We start from the raw sequence: 21388 nt of genomic DNA, 5'->3' as shown, positions 1-21388 counted from the left end.
TCCCTGCATCCCTGGGATATTCTCTGTGGCCTTGGAGAAGAGTCTTTAGTCAGTGGTTTTTATGCTCCTTCCAACAGATGCAGTAGATAATCATTGGATACTGTAGATAAGATATTGTGCAAGCATCTTGCAGAATCTGTTTTATAGTGTAGTGCTCTGAAGGTCTTCACTCAGTATCAGCCTTGTGCCACACACCTTCTGAAAGCCTCAGGAGCGGGGGCTGTTCAGGTTGGTCTTCCCTCTATGCTTGGTAATCATGACGTGTAAAAATTTGTGTTGCAGGCAAACTGCTGGGTTCAGCAGTGTGCTGGGGGTGTTTCTGGACTGGTACTTTTATTCACAGGAAACATTCAAAGTGAATGTGATTTTACTAAGAGCAGTGGGAAATACATGTAAAAAATGCTGACTCAGGTTGCCCTTTTTCTACATGTAGTTGTTGAGATATTCTTTTGGTTCTCTCTATATCTATGAAATTCTTGGCCATAAAACTTGTCAGTTCTGTATCTTTCAGTTCTATACCTCTTCAATACTGGAGGCTGGATTATGAAGGCAGTGGGGAGTAAATTACTGCTTATGCCATTAGAAATGCAAGTAACTGTTCATTTAAAGCAATGTCCCAGTGTTATTGAAAGGAACATCTGCTTTATTGCATTTGTGATTCAGGGGCTAGTTAGAAATACTCTGTGCAGACTTTTGAGTATTGAGATGTACCAGAAATAACCAGCCAGCAAGGATCACACTATCAGCCCCATCTCAAAGTTGTTGTTCAAGAGGATTTCTTAGCTTCAGAATTTAAATAGAAATGTTACTGGGAGAGGTATGTTGTGTATGCCCAGGCCCTGCAGGCACCCACAAGCCTTCTTTGCTTTGTGCAGCCTCACCTGCAGCCTCCACCCCCATACCCCTTGCCCACGGTCCACAAACCCTCTTCAGCTCAGCCCAGGCCCCTGCACCCTGGGGAGCCTTGCTGCAAGTAGCTCTGCCAAACCCACTCTCCAGTCCTGTTTCTGGCTGGAGCTACCTCACAGTCATGCCTGTGCCCTGCCCCGTGCCTTGCTGCCCTCACTCGCTGGCTGGACTTCCCAGGTGAAACCCAGACCTGCCCTGTCACCATGCATTTCTCTGATGATCAGCACTGTCAGGGGACCTGTCCCTGTCACCACCCCTGCCCTGCTCCCCCTGCTTGGTGCTAAGGAGGGACACTGCCCTGCCTGTGCAGGGGCCACCCTTGGCTGCTGTCTCACCGCCCCTCGGTGAGCAGCCCCACTCTTCCTGCTCCCCAACAGGACAGCAGGTAACAAAAAGCAGTTCCAGAAGTGTTTTTTTTTAAAAACATTTATTGACAAATGCCATGTTAGGTATTCCCTTGAAAATTCAAATATCAATACTGTATTGCACACAGTTTACAAAAACCCCAACATTTTCATGTGTTTTTCAGGAAAAACTCACTACTCGATACTACCATTTTCTTTTTTCATTAGCTGAGTGGCAACTTCAAGACCAAGAGGTCTGGTTTCTGTGCTTAAGGATAGGATCAGAAGTGTACTTTTAGCAGGCCCCTGGAAAGAAAGAAAAGTAAACTTTAGTCCTTGTAAGTAAATTTGCAAAATGCCTTAACAGCCTTTTAGTCTTCAGTGAAGCTGTAGCTACAACTGTCCTAGGGTACTTCTGAATCACAGTACAAGATTAGGGTGGGGGGGTGCAAAAGTTGCCGTTTTCATTGCTCTGTGTCTGTTGGCATAGCACTTGCGCAGCCTTTGCTAGTCCCAGCTAGCCATCAGTTTTCAGCTTAGGTGAGCACCCAGGCATGAGCCCACAAACCAGCTACCCTCCCTCTGCTACAATAAGCAATACGGAGGGGCACAGGTCAGGGATGCCCATAGCTGTCCCATAACCATGGATGATGCCAGCACCTCGTCTGTAGTGGAGGACTGGCTTACACCATGATGGAAGGGTTTAGCTGTTATTTCTTGTCCAGCAGTGCAGAACACGTGTGTTACTGTGGCAAACCCCCAGTCCAGGTCCTCAGGTAAAGGGACAACCTCCAAGCAAGACAGTGTGCCTGTGAAGGGTGTGGGCACTCAGCTGCCAACAAAGAGGAATTTCTGCCTCCAGTATAGCGCTAAAAAACTATCTGCCTATCTCACGGACAGCAAATGAGCTAGAAGATCAGCTCCCATGCCTCGAGAAAAAAAGTTCTCTCACGATACGCTTTAGATGTGCTCGTTTGCGTGTATGTAGCGCAACTGCTGACTCCCACTGCCAGCAGACACAGTCAGAGCTGCTGCTGAGAGCCCCTCGTCTCTGCTACTCAGACCACACTGGACACAAATCATGGTGGAGCTAAGAAGAATGAGGGTGCTCCTTCCTGGAGGCAGCTTCTCCTCTTTTCCTGGAGGGCAGTGCACAGACCTAAGGTAAGATGCTGTTATCCAGGTGGCCAAAACAAGCATTTCCAAGTGCAGAAACACCAGGTTGATACACCCATCCCTATCCTATCTATTAGAGTAACAAAGCTGATCTTCCTTTGGTAGTGTACCAGTTTCAGCACACAGGATTCCTCTAAGAGCAAACTTAAGGCTGCAGAACCACCCTGTAACAGGCTGTCTCCCTTGCATGGACTTCCCTTTGTAGCTATTTTCTTACTAGATATAACAGTAAAAAAAAGTTGCTAAAAGAGTACAACTTAGTTTGCTACTGTTCCGTCGCATTTACAGTAAATGCCATCACCTACTCTACAAGCTGCCAGCACAGCCATTTCAGCGAGTCTGCTAATTAGCCCAAAGTACCTGACTGAAGCACGGGCTGGAACTGGCCAGACATGCAGATTTCTTCCTGCTTCTGGCGCACAATGCGCTGAATGGCTGGGGGGAGGCCACGGGGATTGCGTGAGAAGATCAGGGAGTAGCCATCATCACAGGAGCCGTCCTCCTTTAGACTGCGGCAGGCATAGGTAATGGCATAGTTATCATAGTCAGTGTCAATCACCCAGTAGTTGTCCCCTGAAACATCAGAACACACGTGTATGTCACAGTGGGCAAAACAGCAGAGGAGGACCTAGTCATCCCACAGGGAGATGCCTCACTTCAGCACATGGCAGGGGTAGCTTCTCAAAGGATCTAAAGTCACCTCCCACATCCTGCTTATCTCCACACAATGAAGTGAAGAACTTGGACAAGCACAGCACATCTTGAGACCATGTTGTTCCCTATGATGTTCTGTGTATTTTCACCTTTGGTTTCTTAGGCTAGAAGTGTTAGGAGGACTAGGACTTTCCAGATTTTCAATGACAAAAAATTGCTTTATGTTTCTTGCTCAAGCATGGTGGGGCGGGGCGTAAGATTAAATTTTGGCCATACAGATTACATTTCCTATACATGCCTTCTGTTTTCCAGCCTTGCTCAACTACGTGCATTTTGGTGTGGCTTATCTGCCAGTACTAAGTGAATGTACTTCTTTCTTACGCATTAGCAGGCCAAGTCTTGTCCAACTTCCACAGCTGGAGTCCCACAGCTATGGGAGAATCAGGCTCAAAGTACGGGGTGTACAGGGTGCATAACTGATGTGCAGTATGAGAAGTTTCTGCAAGGGGGACTTCAGTTAACAGCTCCATTCTGTCGAGTCCAGCTGTATCTGTGTGAGGAGAACCGTGCCTTGCTGCTGGAGTGCAGATGTGGGTCCACATGTCTCCTCCCATTAGCTATGGGGAGTACAAGGACAACTGACACTCAGCACCTTTATAATGCCCACTGGGGGGCCCAGGAAGTATTGCTTCCCTAGGTTCAGCACCCCACTTGGATGTAGAAAATCTGTGTCTGTGTCCCATTGCCTCTAAGCTGCATCCTCCCTGTTGATATGTATTGGTGTATAGGTGGGATCTCCAGGGAGTCTCTGGATCCTGCCTCTTCTGTGGAGATAAAAAGCACTGCTTGGATAAAGCGTCCCCCCAAAAAAGGGTGCTTTGTCTCCACTTGGAGCAATCTGAGCTCAACTGTTTTTCCTGCTCATATCATTTTCCTGCTCAATCACACAAATCCGGGCAGCTGTAAGCTATCAGCCAGCACTGGGGGGGCTGGAGAAGTTCACTCACCACCGCTGGAGAGGTAGCTGGCCAGGCCCTGGTAGGTCATGTACATTTTTGCTGGAGTGGTTGGGTCAGGTACTGTGTACTGAGCAGCCATGTCGGCACAGATGACCCAGAACCTGCAACGAGATCCATGAGACTGAAGGTAAAACCCTGTATCATGTGAGCTTCAAATGGGTGTCACTTGCTCAGGACTCGGGCAAGAACCAGGCTATGGTTCAGCACAACTGCCTCAGGCATGGCCATGGCCTTTCTTAATGCAAAGTCACTGTTTGTCAGTAATGCAGATCTGTGACACCCCCCTCCCCATCACTGACTGTGCATTGCTGCTGTCTGGTCCACCCCTCTACTGTGCAACTACACTGCAGCTGGGGCAGTGCCCTGACCCTCCTTCAGCTCAGCAGGCTTTTTACTACTCGTTTCTGTACAAGCAGACAGCCACCAAGCAAAATTATGGACTTCGTTTCTTGGCTCCCTGCTAGCAGTTTGCAGAGTGAGCTGACCTGCATTTGGGCTCATTTGCTGTGTCCCCAGGTGGAGGCAGGGAGTTGGCTACCCTCTGTCTAACCCTTCCTAGCTCTATTGGCACAGGGACGTACAAGCACGGAAATAATTACAGCCACTCTGCTATCCAAGCTAGATAAAGGCCTTCACACAGGCTGTGGGAACCCTGTAGGTGCCTGAACAACATTCATCATCCATTTCTTCTATTGCCGTTCTCTGGTTGGCATCTGTTTGCTTTGAACACCACCTGCATCTTAGCACAGTTTATCAAGCATTACCTGGATTTGTGAGACAGTGAAAGGGTCTTCATTATCTTCCTTGCACAGGCTGTGCTTCCCCTTTACCCTGCCATTGCAGAAATAAATTCCCAGCAGCCTTGAGACCCCAGTTGGTTTCTGAAGAGTTCTTTCAGGAATCTCCCCACCTGCACTGCGTGGCATGCCTGCAAATCTTCATTTGCCCCATCTCAAAATATCCTGGAGCTCTGTGCTGTTAAGACTTCTAAGGTTCATAGCCACCTGCTCTACTCTATTATTCATGCAGTTAGACAGTTTTTGGTAGTTAATGCACAACAGAATGAGTGCTAGCCTACTGGAAGCTCTGGCTTTTCTTTCCTACACCCAGAAACCTATTTAATCCCTTTACATATTGTAATTCCTTATAGTAACCATGACCAACAGGCAGAACTCTTAAGCTTCCTTCTATCTGTCTATTCAGGCATTGCAATGGCACCCAAGAGTTAACCATGTGTTTTCCTCTGAAGTCCATCCAACACTATGTTGAAAGATCTGTGAAAGACCTGCTGACTTACTTACATTCCCCTCCTTTCCCTGAACCTCTCAGTGAAATGAGAGCTATCCTGTCCTTGCAGCCCCACAGGCTTTGTTCGCTAGCTCCTTGGTTGCAATTAATTTACCTAATTGCTCCATCATTCAATATTTGACCTTATAAATGACTTTATAGAGTAGTTTTGTGATGGACCCAGACCAGAGCCAGGCTGAGAAGTAGCCCAGGACTCAAAAGTGCCTAACCTCTGGCTTATACTATATTACCTTGATTGAGTTTCCCTTTTTGATGAAGAAAATCTGGTCGTGCTGTGTGCTCAGGATAGATTACCATCCATGTCCCCCTCCTCTAGTACCTCATGGCAGCAGCTAGAGCTGGAAGTCAAGAGAGCTCACCCAAAAAGCTTCACTCGGCCTTTGGAAGATGCTGTCATTGTGCCATCTTCCTCCACGGTGTATTCAGCAGAGATGTTGTCCTGAAGAAAAAGGCCTTCTGGATCCTTCTTGGCCAGGGCATACCATTTCCCTGCATACTAACATGAAAGACTATTAATATCTGGATTAATCACCATGGCAAGATTAGCACAAAAGCATTTTTGTAAACATAGTGGCCTTCTAACTACCCATTGCCTAGCCTATGGAGAAAGTCTTAGTTTGGGTGGGTATATAGCACACAGGTCCTGCTATGTCATCTGATGAATCATTGCCTCTGTGCCAGGAGGAGTAAGTCTAGCAGTTCTGCCCTTCTGTGTGCATGTACTCGTTGTATTCCTGTCACAGTGACCCCACACTGAAAGCTTCTCCCATCCCAAGATGCCTGCTGGGAGTCAGGCCGGTTCTTCCCTGTTCCTATTCAGGCTCCTGCTTTTCCATGGAAGATGCCATCAACAATACCAAATTGCAGCCACAAAGACCTTAGCAAGATGGCTGGAGACACTCTTGTGGCTGCTGGGGTCACAGTTGATCTCTGATGGTGAAAAGAGTCTACCCAGTGAAGCAGAAAGCGATGAATCTGTGCACTATGAAGAGGAAAGGATGTGTTGAGGAGACTAGCAGCAGGAGAAATAAAATGAGATTTAGGGGAAGAAAATTTCTAGGAAAAAATGGGTCCCTGAAAATGTACAAGCGGTATCTAGTAAAATGAAAACAAGATCTAAACAGGTGACTGACAGACAGGAAGGCCCTCAAAAGTTAGCATTATTAGTAGGAATATTGAGGAAAGCAGAATTTAGTTGTGTTAAATTTGGTTCTTCAGTGAAGCTAATAGATCTGTTTGGCAAGTTACATGCTTAAGTCTGAAATAGAGTCTGTAATTCCCAAATACAGGAGCCTGAGAAAAACTTCTACTTTTTAAAACTGGGATGTTCCCAAAGCTCCCCCCAGACATGGGTTTGTTTCCAGCAAAGCCAATCTTGTACAGAGGAAGTGCTGGCCCCAACCCAGCTGCAACTGGAAGTGATGTTTGCTGAGGGACAGTCAAAATAGGTACAGGCACACCTCTCTGGACCTTTCCAACACCAAGTTAGCCCTGATTCCCTCCTCAGAGGCAGGCAGATTAAATGCTGTGTTTAAACAAGAGTCAGTCTGTGTTCAGGATAGTCAACTAGATAAATTTTCAGTTTGCTATGACTCCCTGGTGGTGGATGCAAATCCCCCAGGGCCTGTGTTTGGTCTTTCTTTCTGATGGGGATCTAAATTGTTTCATTCATGGGACTACTCAAAGCTGAGATCTCTGCTGAGCTTCGAGCTGAGAGAAGATGACATCTAACAGAATAACATCCCTGACTTCCAAGGCTGGTTTTACCGTACTGCTCAGAAGGTTAAACAGTAGTGAGAAAAGCAAACTACAGGAACAGCATCTAAGAGACAGCATACGAAAGAAGTTCTTGGTGAGGAACCCCTTTAGATTAACACAACCCATAACCTGGCAAAACAGTTTATATATGAAGCTTCTTCACATAGACTGTTCAAGTAACCATAATTACCCTTTTTGGATCAAAATTGTCTTTCACAGAGAAAGACTCCACTGCACAGGTCTGAGCTAGGCTATATTCAACAGTGGAGAAGATCGAGGCCAGGAAAACATACTGTGCGTATTTCATTCTGCAAGACAAAAGCAAATGTGGGGTTTTATTTCATGCAGTAGACGTGGGTAGCTAGTGCTGTGCCTACGGATACATTCCCCTTGTTTTAAAACCAGTATCTTTACATGCTGAGTAGACTACCAACTCCTTCACTGAGAAACCACTGGGTCATTGTAGTGCCTAAATCCAGCCAAAACTGAGCATCAATGGCAATTACTTTGCAAGAGTATTTTGCTTGCCAGTAGTAGTATTGCAGTTCATGATATTTTTACGTTATAAATCAAGCCAGACTCTGGATAAGGTTGGTAAGAATTGATAAAAATTTGAAATTTTTTGAATTTTTGTTTTCACAAGGAGAATAATGTTCTGATGAGCTCTGGTAAAGCACTGCAGGTTATAAGGACGTTGTTTCTAATTATTTCATGGTGAGTGTCCTTTTTGCTTTCAAGCCAGCAAAGCTGTGCTCTTTATGACCAGTTCTCATCACCAAAACAGGCTCTTCCTAGCTGCCTGCTCTAATGGCAAAATACATCTTGGTATTGTCTGCCCTCAGACCATTCCCTCTACCAACATGACAAATAATATTCAATTTCTAGAGGCTTGATCTGCCATTGCAGCACAGCCACAAGCTGGCCATGACTTTATTTGTCTCCTCCGGTACCCCAGCTCACTTGTTTCTCACAGTTTGGGACTAAAGCAACTGCATAGACCTTCTTGCAGAGTGTTTGACCCTAAATACCTGTTCTGATGCCAAGATAAAGCACAGTTACCTGAAACTTGCTTGTAGCATCCAAGCTGAGCTACCAACCCAGGACTTCCAAACACCTGAGCAGCTACTCTGTTCCCAGCTGCTGCCATGCAAGCTGCACTTCCCCCCTGCAAGAGATGCTAATCTGGCCCGCCTCTGCTGAAGAGAGACCTACCTGTTGGGGCAGAGATGTTGGAGATCCCTGAGACTACTCTGCTTCAGTCTTTGGGCTGCAGTCAGCAGGAGAGTTTTGTGTCAATTGCCCACCAGCTGCCTTTAAATAATGAATCTGCAAAGTCACTAATTGGTTATTTTTGCTCATGTGCCTGAATAAAACACTTAATCTTGGATAATCCATTATGTAAAAACCAACCGTAATCCTCACACTGGTGGGTCTGACTGCTATACTAATGCAAACACAGCTTTTACATAATGGAAAAACCTGCCCAGAAAGCTAATAAGTCTGCTGATGTGATTGTACCACACCTTTGTGTCATTGAAGTCTTTCTGCTTCTAACACGTGTTAGGAGAATAAGCACAGAGTATTAACCGGAGAAACTCATGGACTATACGTACTCATTTGCATAGGCACATGTTCATATTTGACAACTTGCATGGGGCAGATATATAATTAGCTCTTCCAATATCTGCATCATCAAATTAAGGTGATCCTTGCAAGAGTAGAAAGATGTTATGATTTATCTACTGGAGGAAAAAAACAGTGCAAAAACAAAGGTTTTTGCCTTTGTGTTTGCATCAAAATCTTGGAGTCCCCAGTTCTCCAGTGCACTGAAACATCTTTATACACATTCTTCCCGGCTCATTTTGTCAATGTTTCCAGTTACATAAATATTATAGCTCTCTCCTTCCCAAGATGTTCTTCCTAGAAGCCTTCCATGGGGATGCAATAAATCACAAAAAGCTTAGAAGGCAGAAATGGCTAGAAAAACATTTTTGGTGTCAAACTGTTCCTGACATTCTTACAATTCCCTCAAGTGCCCAAAGAATTTCCCCAACTGCAAAGGCTGCCCATGTACTCTTTCTACCTAGGCTCACCTGGGAGATTCAAGACTTCAGATACTCATCTAGGAGCTGCCAGCACTGGTAGTTACTTCTTTCACTAGGCTGCTGGATGCTGGGGAGCCTTGGACATACCCACTAGGGATGACTCTATAGTTCCTACAGAGTAAGCCCAGGGAGTCCTGAACGTCCTGGTACTGATCCAACAATCTGGACATTCAGAGTAAGGCTAAAGCCTTCTGGATGTGTTGGACTTGCTGCAGAGATCACTTACAGCCGCTTGCCCAGGAACTCCTGAACAGAAGCATGCAACCTTGCCCTGTAGCTGGTGTGAACTGCATTGCTTTCCAGGCAGCTTGTTGATGGTTGCCCATTATCTGGGAAAGACAGTCCTTGCTTGCTGCCAGAGGGAACTTTGATTTGGCCTCTGTGCAACTTCCACTTACACTTTAGAGGGAGGCAATGATACTTTGCATGTGCATGTCTGGTGGAGGGACTGACCGTACCCTGTTCATGCCATCTGCATGGCTTCAAAGGCAACCTGGGCAAGTTCACAGGGGAGTGACATGCTGGTAACTGGGACAAGAAGGTGAGAGCACCCATCCCAGGCCAGGGGTAACCAGGAGCAAGTGCCACGGCATGCCCCCTCTGCCTGACGGAGGGACTGGGTGCAGCCTCCATGCTCTCCTCAGCCACGGTGGGGCCATGCCATCACATCCTGTGCTCTTCGCTCTTTGTAAGTGGCTTTCTTTGGGACAGGTGGAACACTTTGGGGCTGGTCAGTGTTATGCACAATGACCCCTTCTTCTCCCTGGGCATTCTGTCTGGGTTTATCCAGGGACACCAAGACCTGCAGGTGTGGGGAGATGGCACACACCCAGCTGCTGCAACGAGGTACCAACTGCCTCATGTCCTGGGCAATAGGGATCTACTTGTCCTGCCTGGACCCCTTGGCCTGATTTTCTAGAAGGATGTCAAACAGCCATTTGCCGAACTAATCCTTCACCTACAGCTGTCTGCTAACTGTATGTACCATGCTCCAGGGATGAGCAGGGTCCCTGGAAGGATTGAACAGGGCTGGCAGCCTCCTGCACCAAGTGTGAAGATAACCAGTTCTGTTCATTCAGGCACAGCTCATTAGCTATGGCCTTGCGCACACACTGTACTGCCTGCCTTCAGCTCCCCTGGCACATGCTCCCTGTACTTGCATCTTCTTCACCAGCAGCATTTACTTCATTTAGAAGTGAAAGGAAAATCAACAGAAAGCCCATTTATTTTCTTTAAAATCATAGAATCATAGAATCATTTAGGTTGGAAAAGACCTTTAAGATCATCAATCCAACCTAGCACTGCCAAGTCCACCACTAAACCATGACCCCAAGCACCACATCTACACGTCTTTTAATGCTTGGCCACTTAAAGAATGACATAAAAAGTAACTTCGTAAACTGGTTTTTGAGGGCTGTGTGCCCACTAGATTTTCAAAGGAGATTCCCCTGACACTGAATCCAAGTGCAGAAATGTGCTTTTCCACCCTGGCACAGGGATTTGAGAGAGAATGAACTGAAGTGTTTTCTGTAAATTAGAAGGGCTTCAAGACATTTATCACTTTGTCTGTTTCCAACAAAACAGATTAGTTTATGTCCATGTGAGACATAGGTGACACTTGAAGCCATGCTTAGGTGACCACTTAATCCCCTGGGGATTAGAGACATGCTAATAATAGCTAATCACAGCACAAGATTTTGGTTGGTGACAATAACATCTGTCACTGCATTATTTGCTGTTTGGAGCAAGAAGAAAACAAAATCAAACTAACTTTCATTTTCACAGTATTATGGTATTTTGTGCTGGGCATAGAAAGAAAAGGGAGGCATTAAAGTGTTGAAGCGTATTCCTGGGCCTGTTAAATTTGATGTAACATGAAATGGATCTTATAAAAATAAAGGTGCACTGCAGGGTCTGGTTGTCAAAGAAGATATCCAAGGGCCTGTTCCAGACCTGCTCATCAAAACTGTCTATTTTTTAATAGAAGACATGGCCTGACCAAATACAACATATTCAGTGTGCTGCACTCAGCACAAGAGTAACTGGTAGTTTTAATGGCCTGCAGTAAAACAGGTATGCAGATGAGATGATTAATCTTATCTTCTGCCCTATCTTATGAAATACAGCAGCAGCAGTTTTGGATTTCCTACCCCTAGCAGCCCCCCTCCTTCTGCCTTGTTATTGGAATAAGCATTGGGTAAACTGCTCTGGGAATTACTGCAATTGCACTGCCAGCTCAGATTTAGCAACATGTGCTAGCTCAGCAGCCGATGGCACAGTATGAGATCTCTAAAGAGCCTCCTGCATCAGGCATTAAGTTCCCTGCTGTCCAGCAGGCAATCAAGTTGTGGGCTTGTTTACCAGGGAGCCGGAGAACAACTACATGTAGATGTATTTTGAGTCGCCCTTGGCAGCTGTTGTAGTGGTTATTGCACGGTAAGTCGTGACGATTTCCTGCTCTAGCTTTAGATCTAATTCATGCTGCTGAGGACACAGGGCTTCCTTCTGAGGTGTCACCCACATGTGCCTGCATTGCTGGAGGACCCACATCACAGTCCCAGGTCTGCCAAGGACCGAGAGGACAGCGATAGTCTGCTCTACTCCCTCACCAGGGTGAGAGGCAGGAGAAATAAGGCTTTCCCATAGTGGCACACCACATGAAGGCTGTTGGCTAAGAGTTTCTTGGTTTCTGTGACTTCTGCTCAGAAATGCTGATCTTTTCCAATGAAGAGAGTGATACAACACAGATGGAGAGGAAATTGTTTGAAGTTTGCCCCTCTGTGGTTCAAGGGTAAGGTTCTTCGGTGTGTTACATCATTAGATAAAAAGCATCATAAATCACTACTGCTTTATGATTTTCAAGGCGCCATTCAAATACCTCAAATGACATAAACTAAAAGGCACCCTTCCCTTCTGAAGTATGATAGTGTCATTCTTGCTAAACGTATTGACTAACAATTGGTAGAGCAGGGGCTCACATGCTCCCGTGCGCACAACACATCTGAGACACAGACAGACACACGTCCCCCCAGTTCACGAGCAAAAAACAGGAGGCTGCTCAAAGCATGAAGGATCGAGGAGCCTCAGCTCCTCTGCCATGATGGGTAGCCAGCTCAAGGGGAATCGTTTTCTCAAGGCCTTTGTCAAGGGTTTGGCAGCAAAACTAAGTTACACCCCCTCTCTCAAACCCTTCAGCATCTTGCTGTCTTGGCAGCACAGGGTGAATGCAGAGCTGGCTAAAATCTCTCCTGAAGTGGGATTTTAACATACAGGGATCCACTGGCCAAAGAGGCAGATCAGGTTTTGTGCCATCTCCTGGTTTCTGCACAACTGTATGGATGATGGTTGCAGCTTGATCAGTGAGCTGCTGGATTTCACTTTCCAAGCCATGACATTTTCCCTAATGGCCTGTTGCTACTCTGTACCAAAAGACCATCCAGGCCTCAGGCAACCTGATGAAAAAGAGACCTTTTTTGACCATCAAATAAAGAAGTGAACATTTTGGTTGTTGTTTTCTAGTATTAACTACTAGGCATACTGTTGACATGTCTATATACATATCTAGTATTTACTACTACTGAACTGGTCCATTTGCAGACGTTGACAGGTTTATTCATTTTAGTCGCAACATTTGTTTAAAGATACAATATTTGTATTTTCATGCCAACCTACCAGTTCCTGGAGGGCAGAGATCAGCCCTTTCTGCACAGGAAGCCTAGAGAGCCTTCCTTTACAAACTGGGCAAGGAGGGTGGCATCTGCAAACATGAGGGGAGTTCAGCTGTCTGAGGCTAAGGTCTTTGTACCTGAAGACAGCTGTGGGGTATCTCCATGGCCTGATCCTATTCTTCTCTTGGGGGAAGGCAGAAGGAAGGGGGTCATTCCCTTGAGGCAGCCAGTACCCCCTGTCATATTTTGCAGTGAGTTAACAGACTGGAGCTTATTTAATCCTGTTATTCCCAGGATGCCTTCTAAAAACAAGAGGCTCAGAGGGTATGTGAATATCCCTGAAGGTGTAAATCAGCATGTAGTATTCTAAATCTGGTTCCTTTTCTGTTCATGCAACAGAAGCAGCTTAACACCAAAAATGTAGGAATAAATCTAACTTATTGCAAAGCATGATGTAACGCCAGAACATATGTCCTCCATTACATATTGCAGACAGTAAGCACTGCCTCCAGATTATTGCTCCAGATTACTCCAATGGGATATTTACAGCTCCTTACATGGCATGCATCTCAAGGTGCTTTACAAAAGTGATACTGCTGGCACAGAGCTTGAGTAGTTCTGGATAAGCCAGGATGTCCATGCCAGCTCTGATGATGGATTTAAAAGCTAAAACCAGAAGCACAAATTACCAAAGCCAGGGGAATCTGTATGTGCATGCAGCCAAAGGCCATTAGCCAGGCACCTGGCCTTAGTAAGCATTAGAGGACACAGTTTCCATCTGCAACAGAAGGCAGAAACAGACTAAGGAGGGAAGGTTTAGGTCAGAGCACCTCTCTGCACTCCAAGGAGAGGGCAATAGTGAATGTGAGGCTGGTTAGTGAATCACAGAGCACAGGCTTTCACGTAGAACTGCATTTCATCTTTCTATCTCTGCTTCCTCTGTGGGAGAAAACGATGGAATTCATTATATTACTTTGGAAAAAAGTACTGTGCGGTTTTTTCTAAGCTGTCAAAGATGATCAAATTATTATTATTTTTTTCAAAGAGGATTTTATTTTTTTGTTTTGTGCTTTAAACAGCTAGTTTTCTTTGACACTGCAAGACCTGAGATACGGTAAATCTTCCATGGATAGGAAATGTCACCGTTTTCACCATGGCATGCTTCTCATCAGCTGAGGGCACTTACATAGAAAAGTGATTTATTTTACAGAGAGGCCCAGAGGTTCCAGTCAACTCTTAGGGTCCGAAAGTGTTACCACCTCTGTAAACTTGCAACTGGAATCCACTTGACCCAAAGACCAAGCTTACATCCACTTCAGACTGAGCAACAAGCTGGAAACACTGAAAATTGTAGTGTTGCCTCAAAGAGATAGTTACTAATGCCCATTAAAAATACCATCACTGCAGCAACTTCTGCTGCAGGAAATGAACATTAAGCATCCCTGTGCCCACAAGGACAGAAGGAGGAGGAGACATGCTGCAGAGTGCCGAAACACCATCAAAACTTCTGCAGGACTTACTGCAGTTCTGTGCCTGCAGCCCCACCATGGGGAGCCATGGCCACTCCTGTTATGACCAGTAAAACACCTGTATGATGAACCCTTGTTGCTGGTCTCTGGAATATGAGTACTTGCTTCCTCTTTGCTGCAGCCTTGTATCTGCCAATGTTGCACCCCTCTTTACACTGTCCTGCTGTGTGCACTGAGACTGCACAGTCTCTCCCAGTTTCTTCTCATGATTTCTTGGCTTGACCTCTTCTTATGCGTGGTGGCTATGCTCGGTCCCATACTTCTGGTTCCCCAGTTGTTCATAGTAGTCTGTCCTTTGAGTTAAAGCCACTTTCTGTGATTCCATCCCTGTGCCCAGCACTGTCACCTCATCCTGGCAAGGCCTATCCCTAAGCTATCTCCATCTTCATTGTCTCAGTGTGCCATCAGCCTCTTTCTAAACTCACCTGAACATGTATTTCTCTGAGCATCTTCCCAGCCTGGTTAAGTTGTGCTGGAGCAGCTGTGTTGAGAATCATTCAGCATCACCTGTTCCTATCTGAGTAGCCAAAAGCAAACTCTGCAATGGTCCCTGTGGGACCCTTTCAGCCTTGATTTCCCCCTACCCAACAGCCACCCTGACTTGCAGAAATGCTTCTGTTGCCTGCATCTTCCCTGATGAGAGGCCCAAGGATGCCTTCAGTTCCAGAAGAATGGATGGGCATTTTCTGTTGGCTTTTGCCCCATGGCCCTCCTGGCTCATCACAACTCTTTTTAATCACTGTACTCTCCATGCTCTCCATATTCCTTCCCAGGTCCTTGGCTGTTTCCACAGCTTCTTATGGACTCAACAGCCCTTTTCTTCTTCGTCATTACCTTATAATCTCTTCTGGTCTTTGTTTATTCTTGAAGTTAGAGTCAGTTTCTCTGCACCACTTCTTCTCTGCTAAACAATCCCATTCTCTGCCTTTTTTTTTTTTTCATTGTGGCCATGTTTCCCACAAATCACTACACTCATCTGGGATGCTGCCCTCTTGTTCTGCAGACATCTGCAAACCTTTTCATAGAGCCTCTTCTCTCCTTTTCATCATTTCCCCCTGACACTGCATGAGCAAACCTACTTGCGGATAGATCTGAGCACCTATATTGTGTTACTAGTGTTCCTTATTAAAGTTTCATGTGTCCTTCCATTGTGTTTTCCTTAATTCCATGCCCAGAGTATTTGGGGAAGATGGTTGCACAAGGAGTGCACATGGTAAAGTTTGGGAAGAGTTTAATGATCTTTTTTGTTCTTCAGCTTCACAGGACATTTGACCAAGTAAGTAATCTTCTTATTCAAGTTCAGTGATTTGTGCTAAGAGCTTTGGACACAATCTGTCAGCTGAAAGATAATAAACTCATGGAGTCTTATTGCAGACATTACCATTGCTACTGTATTGCAATAATTTTTAAAACTGAGTCATCTCTCCCTAAAATTAAGAGGAAGAGAATCTGTGCGTGTTTACAACATGCAACAAGGAGGATAAAGACAAGAAGACACATCACCATGCCAGGTCTGGTGAACTTAGTCAAGGCTCAGGTACATTTCCAGTCTTCTGGCGTGGCAAAGATACCTTTTCTTATAGGTGTATCTCAAAAAAACAACAGCCAGACTTGCCAAATCCCAAACTGACTTACATAATAGAGAACAAGGGAAGGGCTGCCACTTTCAGAAATCCAGGACTCATCCTGGAGCACTGGGCAATGCAAGGTCCAGCTTCTTACACACTACCATTCCCTTGAGTGAAGTACTTCCAGTATAGCAGGTGCTCTTATACCTCTAACCACTAGGTAATTATTAAAAAAAAATACTGGCTTTTTTTTTTTTTTTGTAAGATTCTGCATTTAGGGAGAGGGATTTTTTTTTTCAGAAACAAAATAAAACAATTAACTGAGAACTAGCCTCACACGAACCTGAAGAGGTACTTTCTGTGTCTTATCAATTTATGGAGCTTGAAAGCATTTTTGCAAGCTCACCCAGCATGCCTATTGATTGTTGCTTACTCAGAATGCACTATCTGAAGTAAAACTTTGTACTTATGTGTGTATCCATAGCACCACCTCCCAGATTCAAATTTCTGACTGTTTCTTGCAGTTCACCAATGCAATATTTAAATTAGCATGCTAATTTTAAAGTAATTCTCCAAAGGAATTAATAAGAGGAGGGCTGACGTTCCCTGGTCATGACAAGATGGAGCCAACATTCTGGCCAAAATGAAAGCAAAATTTTCTGAGGGGTGTCCGAGTACTAACTTTGACTCTAAAACACATTGCTCACCCTTTGCGATTGAACTGCCAGCGGCACACTTTCTCCGTCCACAATAGTGCATGGGATTTATACTTCATTATAAACATTTAACAATCCTGTTACAATTCAGATATCACATATCCAGCCAGCAAGAAAATAGAGCTCTAGCATAACCAGATGCTGCTCAAGCTGCATTTTCTTCAGACCTAGGATCATCACTAAGCCGTGCTCCTGTGCTTCACTGCTGTATTCCTATGCAACAGCCAGATTACATTAAAACAAGTATGTAGCTCAGGCTGTGCTCATGCACACACCCCAACTGGCACACGTCCCCACTGCTGCCATCCTGCACCTCTGTGGGGCTCCTGCCAGCCAGGGGCATGACTTGGCGCTTGCCCAGGCTGGGCTGTAGGAGGATCCCAGTATACTCTTCTCCAGCCCCTGAGGTCCCTCTGAAGGGCAGCCCTGCCCTCCGCTCCCCCAATTTGGTACCATCCCCAGACTTGCCCGAGTGCCCTCCGCCCCTCGTCCAGCTCCAACCACCTTGCCCACAGGTGCCTGCAGGGAGGCCATGGCAGTTTCCCAGCCGCTGGTGGCTCCACTAGCTGGGGCCACAGACGGGAATGGGGGTACGGGGAGGCAAGCATCCAGGTGGCAGGGTCATGCTGTGGTGCCACCTAAAGGTCACCAGCCAGCCACAGAGGGGAAGGAAAGGCCAGGGGAGGATGCTGAACAAGAGCCCTGAGGTTTTGCACGCTAGCCCTCCATGTGGCAAGAGTCAGTCCATGGGCAGCTGGAGGAGCAGGCTGGACTTTGAGGGCAGAAGAAGACCCTGGCCCAGGAGGGGTAAGGGACACAACTCTGATCCTCTCTGGGCTCCCATGGGCGCAGGCAGGAAAGCTTATTCTTGGATACAAGCAGGTGGCATGAGAATATTACTTGGTAAATCAGATAAGCTGCAATCTCGTTATGCCAACAGATGAGTGGGCCATAAAGGTTTGAGTGTAGCTGTCAATACAGCATCCTGTAAGGATAATGTCTAATCAAATTAGTCACTTGTAGCTCCCCTCCCCACAGCCTCTTGGTTAGGAGGAGAACATTGTTCCCATGAAGGACAGGCAAAAGCATCTTCAGATCTAACATCCCCAACACTTACCATCACCCTTTCTGCTTTGCAGGTGGTATCTGCACTACCTGCTTTGAACACAGTCCCATAAATAGCTCTAACAGTACTGCTCCTCTTGGGCAGTACATTTTGCACCACATCAGCTGGATGATTTTACTTCACAGTTGGAGTTTTTTAGTAGTGTCCATTCTAGGACTGGGGAGAGACTGTGATATGAGTTTTTGGGAGGGGTGGAATTTTATTCCCAGAGACTCCAGCTCATTGTCCCAGCCACCAGCCAAGCCTTCAGGTCAGCTTAAGCATTTGAGGTTTCCATTTCAAACACTGTTTAAAGGACATCCACCAACACCCACCAAGGCAGAGGTCTTATGCCAACTCTGCAATTAATTTTTAAAGCTATTAAAAACAAATGTGTGCAACGACATGTGCTCAAATATTATTATGTTGTGTGACAGCCTAGTGCAAGTTTCCTAAAATAGCAGCCTCATCCTCCTTCAAAATCCTCCATTGTCTGCCTAAGTCCAATCAAACAGCATTATCCTGTTGCAAGCTTAGACTGTATCCGCCTCAGTTATCATTGGTATGCCAGCAATGGTTTTCATGGTGCCACCTAAGTTTCCCTGAAGGCCTAGGGAACACCTGCAGCCTTTGCACCACACTTTAAATTCTGGGTACGTCAGCCTACCACCCACCTCCAAGGCGTTTGCTCTGGCACTGCTCACTCTCCTTGCATGGATGATTTAGATTTCCACCTGCCATTCTTATGTGATTTCAATTGCACTGCAGTTATACAGCCATGGCTTGGCTTAACCAATATCGCCTCAGTTTCTCCACTTCCACAGCTATAAACTTCCTTACTTTAGGACCTTTATTCTTTTCCCTTGTTAAGGTGAAATCTTTTTGTTAAGTTTCAAATCCTACATGCAGAGGAAGGAACTGAGCTGGGATCATTCATATTTTGACCCTGGAGTGTCACTGTTGGACACTGCTTGTTTTTCTTACAAATGTTTCAAAACAAAAATATTTATCTTGAACTGAACAGAATGTTTCATACCAAACAAAGTGCGAATATCTGGGAGGTTTGGATCCAAAAGAGTGCCAGCTTCGATTCAATATGAATAGTTCACCCATTTGCAATTTTTCAGCTCACAACTGAAAAGCTTGTACAGCGATTTGCATACCCCTTAATATCAAAACCTGTTTATGTCAGCTTATACATAAAGAGTGAAGCCATACAGCCTGGAAAACACCATATGTTACCAAGCCCAAAAGACCTTCTGTTCACACATAGGATATCCTGAGTACATCCTCTGACTGTATAGCTCTGTGCTGTAATAGCCATTTCATACACAGCCTGATACCTGGATGTTGAAATAATTCAGGGAAATGGCTATTAGCTCCCAGGAGACCTTCTGTCCTGCCACAAATCTAACCTGGCACAAAGAAAGTCCGCTAGATCAGAAAAACTGCCAGGCCACAGTATGCTAGACTGTAAGAGGAGCTACACTTCACTTCAGACCTTCTTTGAAGTCCAAGTGACAGGAAACTTCATTCCTTTGGGATACCAGAATCCAAAATGCATTAGCCCCCTGGCAAGTTTTTAAATTGGTTTTACTTTAGCCAGTCCTTTTCCCTCCCCATCATTGTGGGATGAAACAAGGCTTGCACTTTACAGCACACTGGAAGGGCCCACATTGATACTGGGGTGGAGGCCTTGGAAGACAGAGCGATGCCTCCAGCTTTCATCATGCATTAATCACCAATAAAATTACTCCCTCTGGAAGGTTTACACTGCTGCAAATGAAGCTTTTCCTGGTGTCCAAGCAATGGTTTCCTCACATATAACTGACCTGAGAGGCCATGGATGGTGGGAGGCTGGACCCACTGAAAAATGGGTTTCCCTCCAGCTATAAGAAGTTTTTTGTCCATACCACTTCCAGCAGGCTGGCATCATTACACGTGCATCACTTCTGACAAGAGGTGTTCACTGCAAAAAAAGGATGGCATCTCTGTTTCTAGGGGTATCTAAGATAAGGTGAGAGCCATCTCTTCCCACTGTTGTGGAAGCCCTTTCAGTGCAGATCTGAAATCTCCTGTCCTGCATAACTATGGAGAACAGACTGTTCCCTTTTTCTTAGCAGTAGCCTTTTATACAATTGGGGACTGTTTTGTTTGGAAAATAGATGACTCAAAAGAGACATGACAAACCACAGTCTTTCCTCATAGGTCACATTTTCCCACTGTCTTCCAGGTGACACATTGTTTAGTACAACTTGGCATAATCTATTATACAATAGAAGGTTCATCCTAATGGATGTACACATCCTTCTGCCTGATAGTGTTGACACATGTTCAGCCTGCGATAAGCCCAGATAGTGATTCATCCCTATGAATTCACCAGATGACTGTTCTCCACATAAGTACTTATATTTCATTAGTGAGCTACTAACAACACCCCTTCATCTTCCAAATAGATTTGCCACCACCTTTGAACTACTTCATCTAAGCCCTCACCTTAAGAGACAGAATATCTTGTGTGTCATTTCCTCATGAGTCAAGAGCTGTGACAGTTTTTACTTTCTTTCTGTCCACAGGCTTCTTCCTCTGGCATAGAGGAAATTATGTCAGTATCACACAGTTTGCTCTTGACAAAACCACACTGGCTGTTACTTATCTCCTCTAGTTATTTACAGAAATGTGTTTGTTCCTGTATTGTCTTAGACGCTAGATTTAAAATGGTCTGTTCTGGAATTCTCCAGTTCTTCCCTTTTCCTGTTTTGCTGAAAGAATCATTACATCTACCTTTTCCCAGCATTTCAGAACCTCAGATCCTTCGTCAATTGTCAGAAAAAGCCATTAATAGCTTAGAGGTTACTTCGCACAACCCTCTAAGCACTCCAGTCCTTCAATACTCCCTTGATATTCCTACTCTTCCCAATAAGATAACAGAAAATGCTCATTGACCTTCATGTTCCTAATTTAACCTCATTTTGGATCTTGACCTTTCTCACTTTCCATTTTTACTCATTCATGGTATTTTTATACTCATCTTCGATAACTTGGCCATGCTTACACACTTTCTGTCTGTTTTTCTCTTGCTCAAGATTAACAAGATCACATAATTTACAAAATGGCCTGTTTTTTCCAGTTTCAAACTCTCATTTCATGGCCTCACTCACCTAAACTGTCTTCCACCTTCAAGTTCTCAGCTAGTTCTTTCCTTCGCCTCCAGTCAAAACCAAAGAAAATTTCCTTTTACCCTTTCTGCCACCCTTTGTGCCCAGAAAACTGCTGCAACATGCAAGACCTTGCTGAATAGCCTGAAGCATTGCCATCCCTACAGACGTCAGGCAATTACAATTCCCCACTGCCACCAAGTCCTGTTCTTGGGACAGTCCTGCTTGTTGCTCACAAAAAGGCTTCATCCAGCCCCATTCTGGAGACCTGGCGCAGACGCCCACCATGCTAGTGCTGAGCAGGTCCTTGTCCTTTTGTTAGAACATGGATGTTGGAGGCAGTGTATGCATGCCTGCCACACATCACCTCT

At 45.3% G+C, this 21388-nt stretch overlaps 1 protein-coding gene across 8 annotated transcripts in view; it reads right to left on the bottom strand.

Annotated features, from left to right (window-relative positions):
* Positions 1–1353: 1353 nt before the first annotated feature.
* Positions 1354–21388, bottom strand: part of LOC104017566 (purpurin) — a 40939-nt gene continuing 20904 nt past the window's right edge. For 3 of the 8 annotated variants that reach the window (XR_015701122.1, XR_015701123.1, XR_015701124.1), the window contains 6 exons: positions 7359–7476; positions 5770–5906; positions 4091–4203; positions 2790–3002; positions 2206–2412; positions 1354–1559 (listed from right to left, as the gene is read on the bottom strand). Coding sequence is in view for 3 of the 8 variants with exons in the window: in XM_087742710.1 (XP_087598836.1) it covers positions 2776–3002; positions 4091–4203; positions 5770–5906; positions 7359–7476 (595 nt within the window). In the remaining 5 variants the exon portion in view is untranslated. Of the gene's footprint in view, positions 1560–2205; positions 2413–2775; positions 3003–3718; positions 3908–4090; positions 4204–5769; positions 5907–7358; positions 7477–8380; positions 11221–21388 lie in introns of those variants that run through there. The other 5 variants (XR_015701125.1, XR_015701126.1, XM_087742711.1 and 2 more) reach the window with 5 other exon arrangements.

This window comes from Nipponia nippon, unplaced genomic scaffold (assembly GCF_047370975.1).
Source record: "Nipponia nippon isolate SJK-2023a ecotype South Korea unplaced genomic scaffold, ASM4737097v1 scaffold_8, whole genome shotgun sequence".
In the NCBI taxonomy this organism is placed as follows: Eukaryota; Metazoa; Chordata; class Aves; order Pelecaniformes; family Threskiornithidae; genus Nipponia; species Nipponia nippon.
Note: the sequence above shows the minus strand (reverse complement) of the source record. Positions and strands in the feature narration are given on the sequence as shown.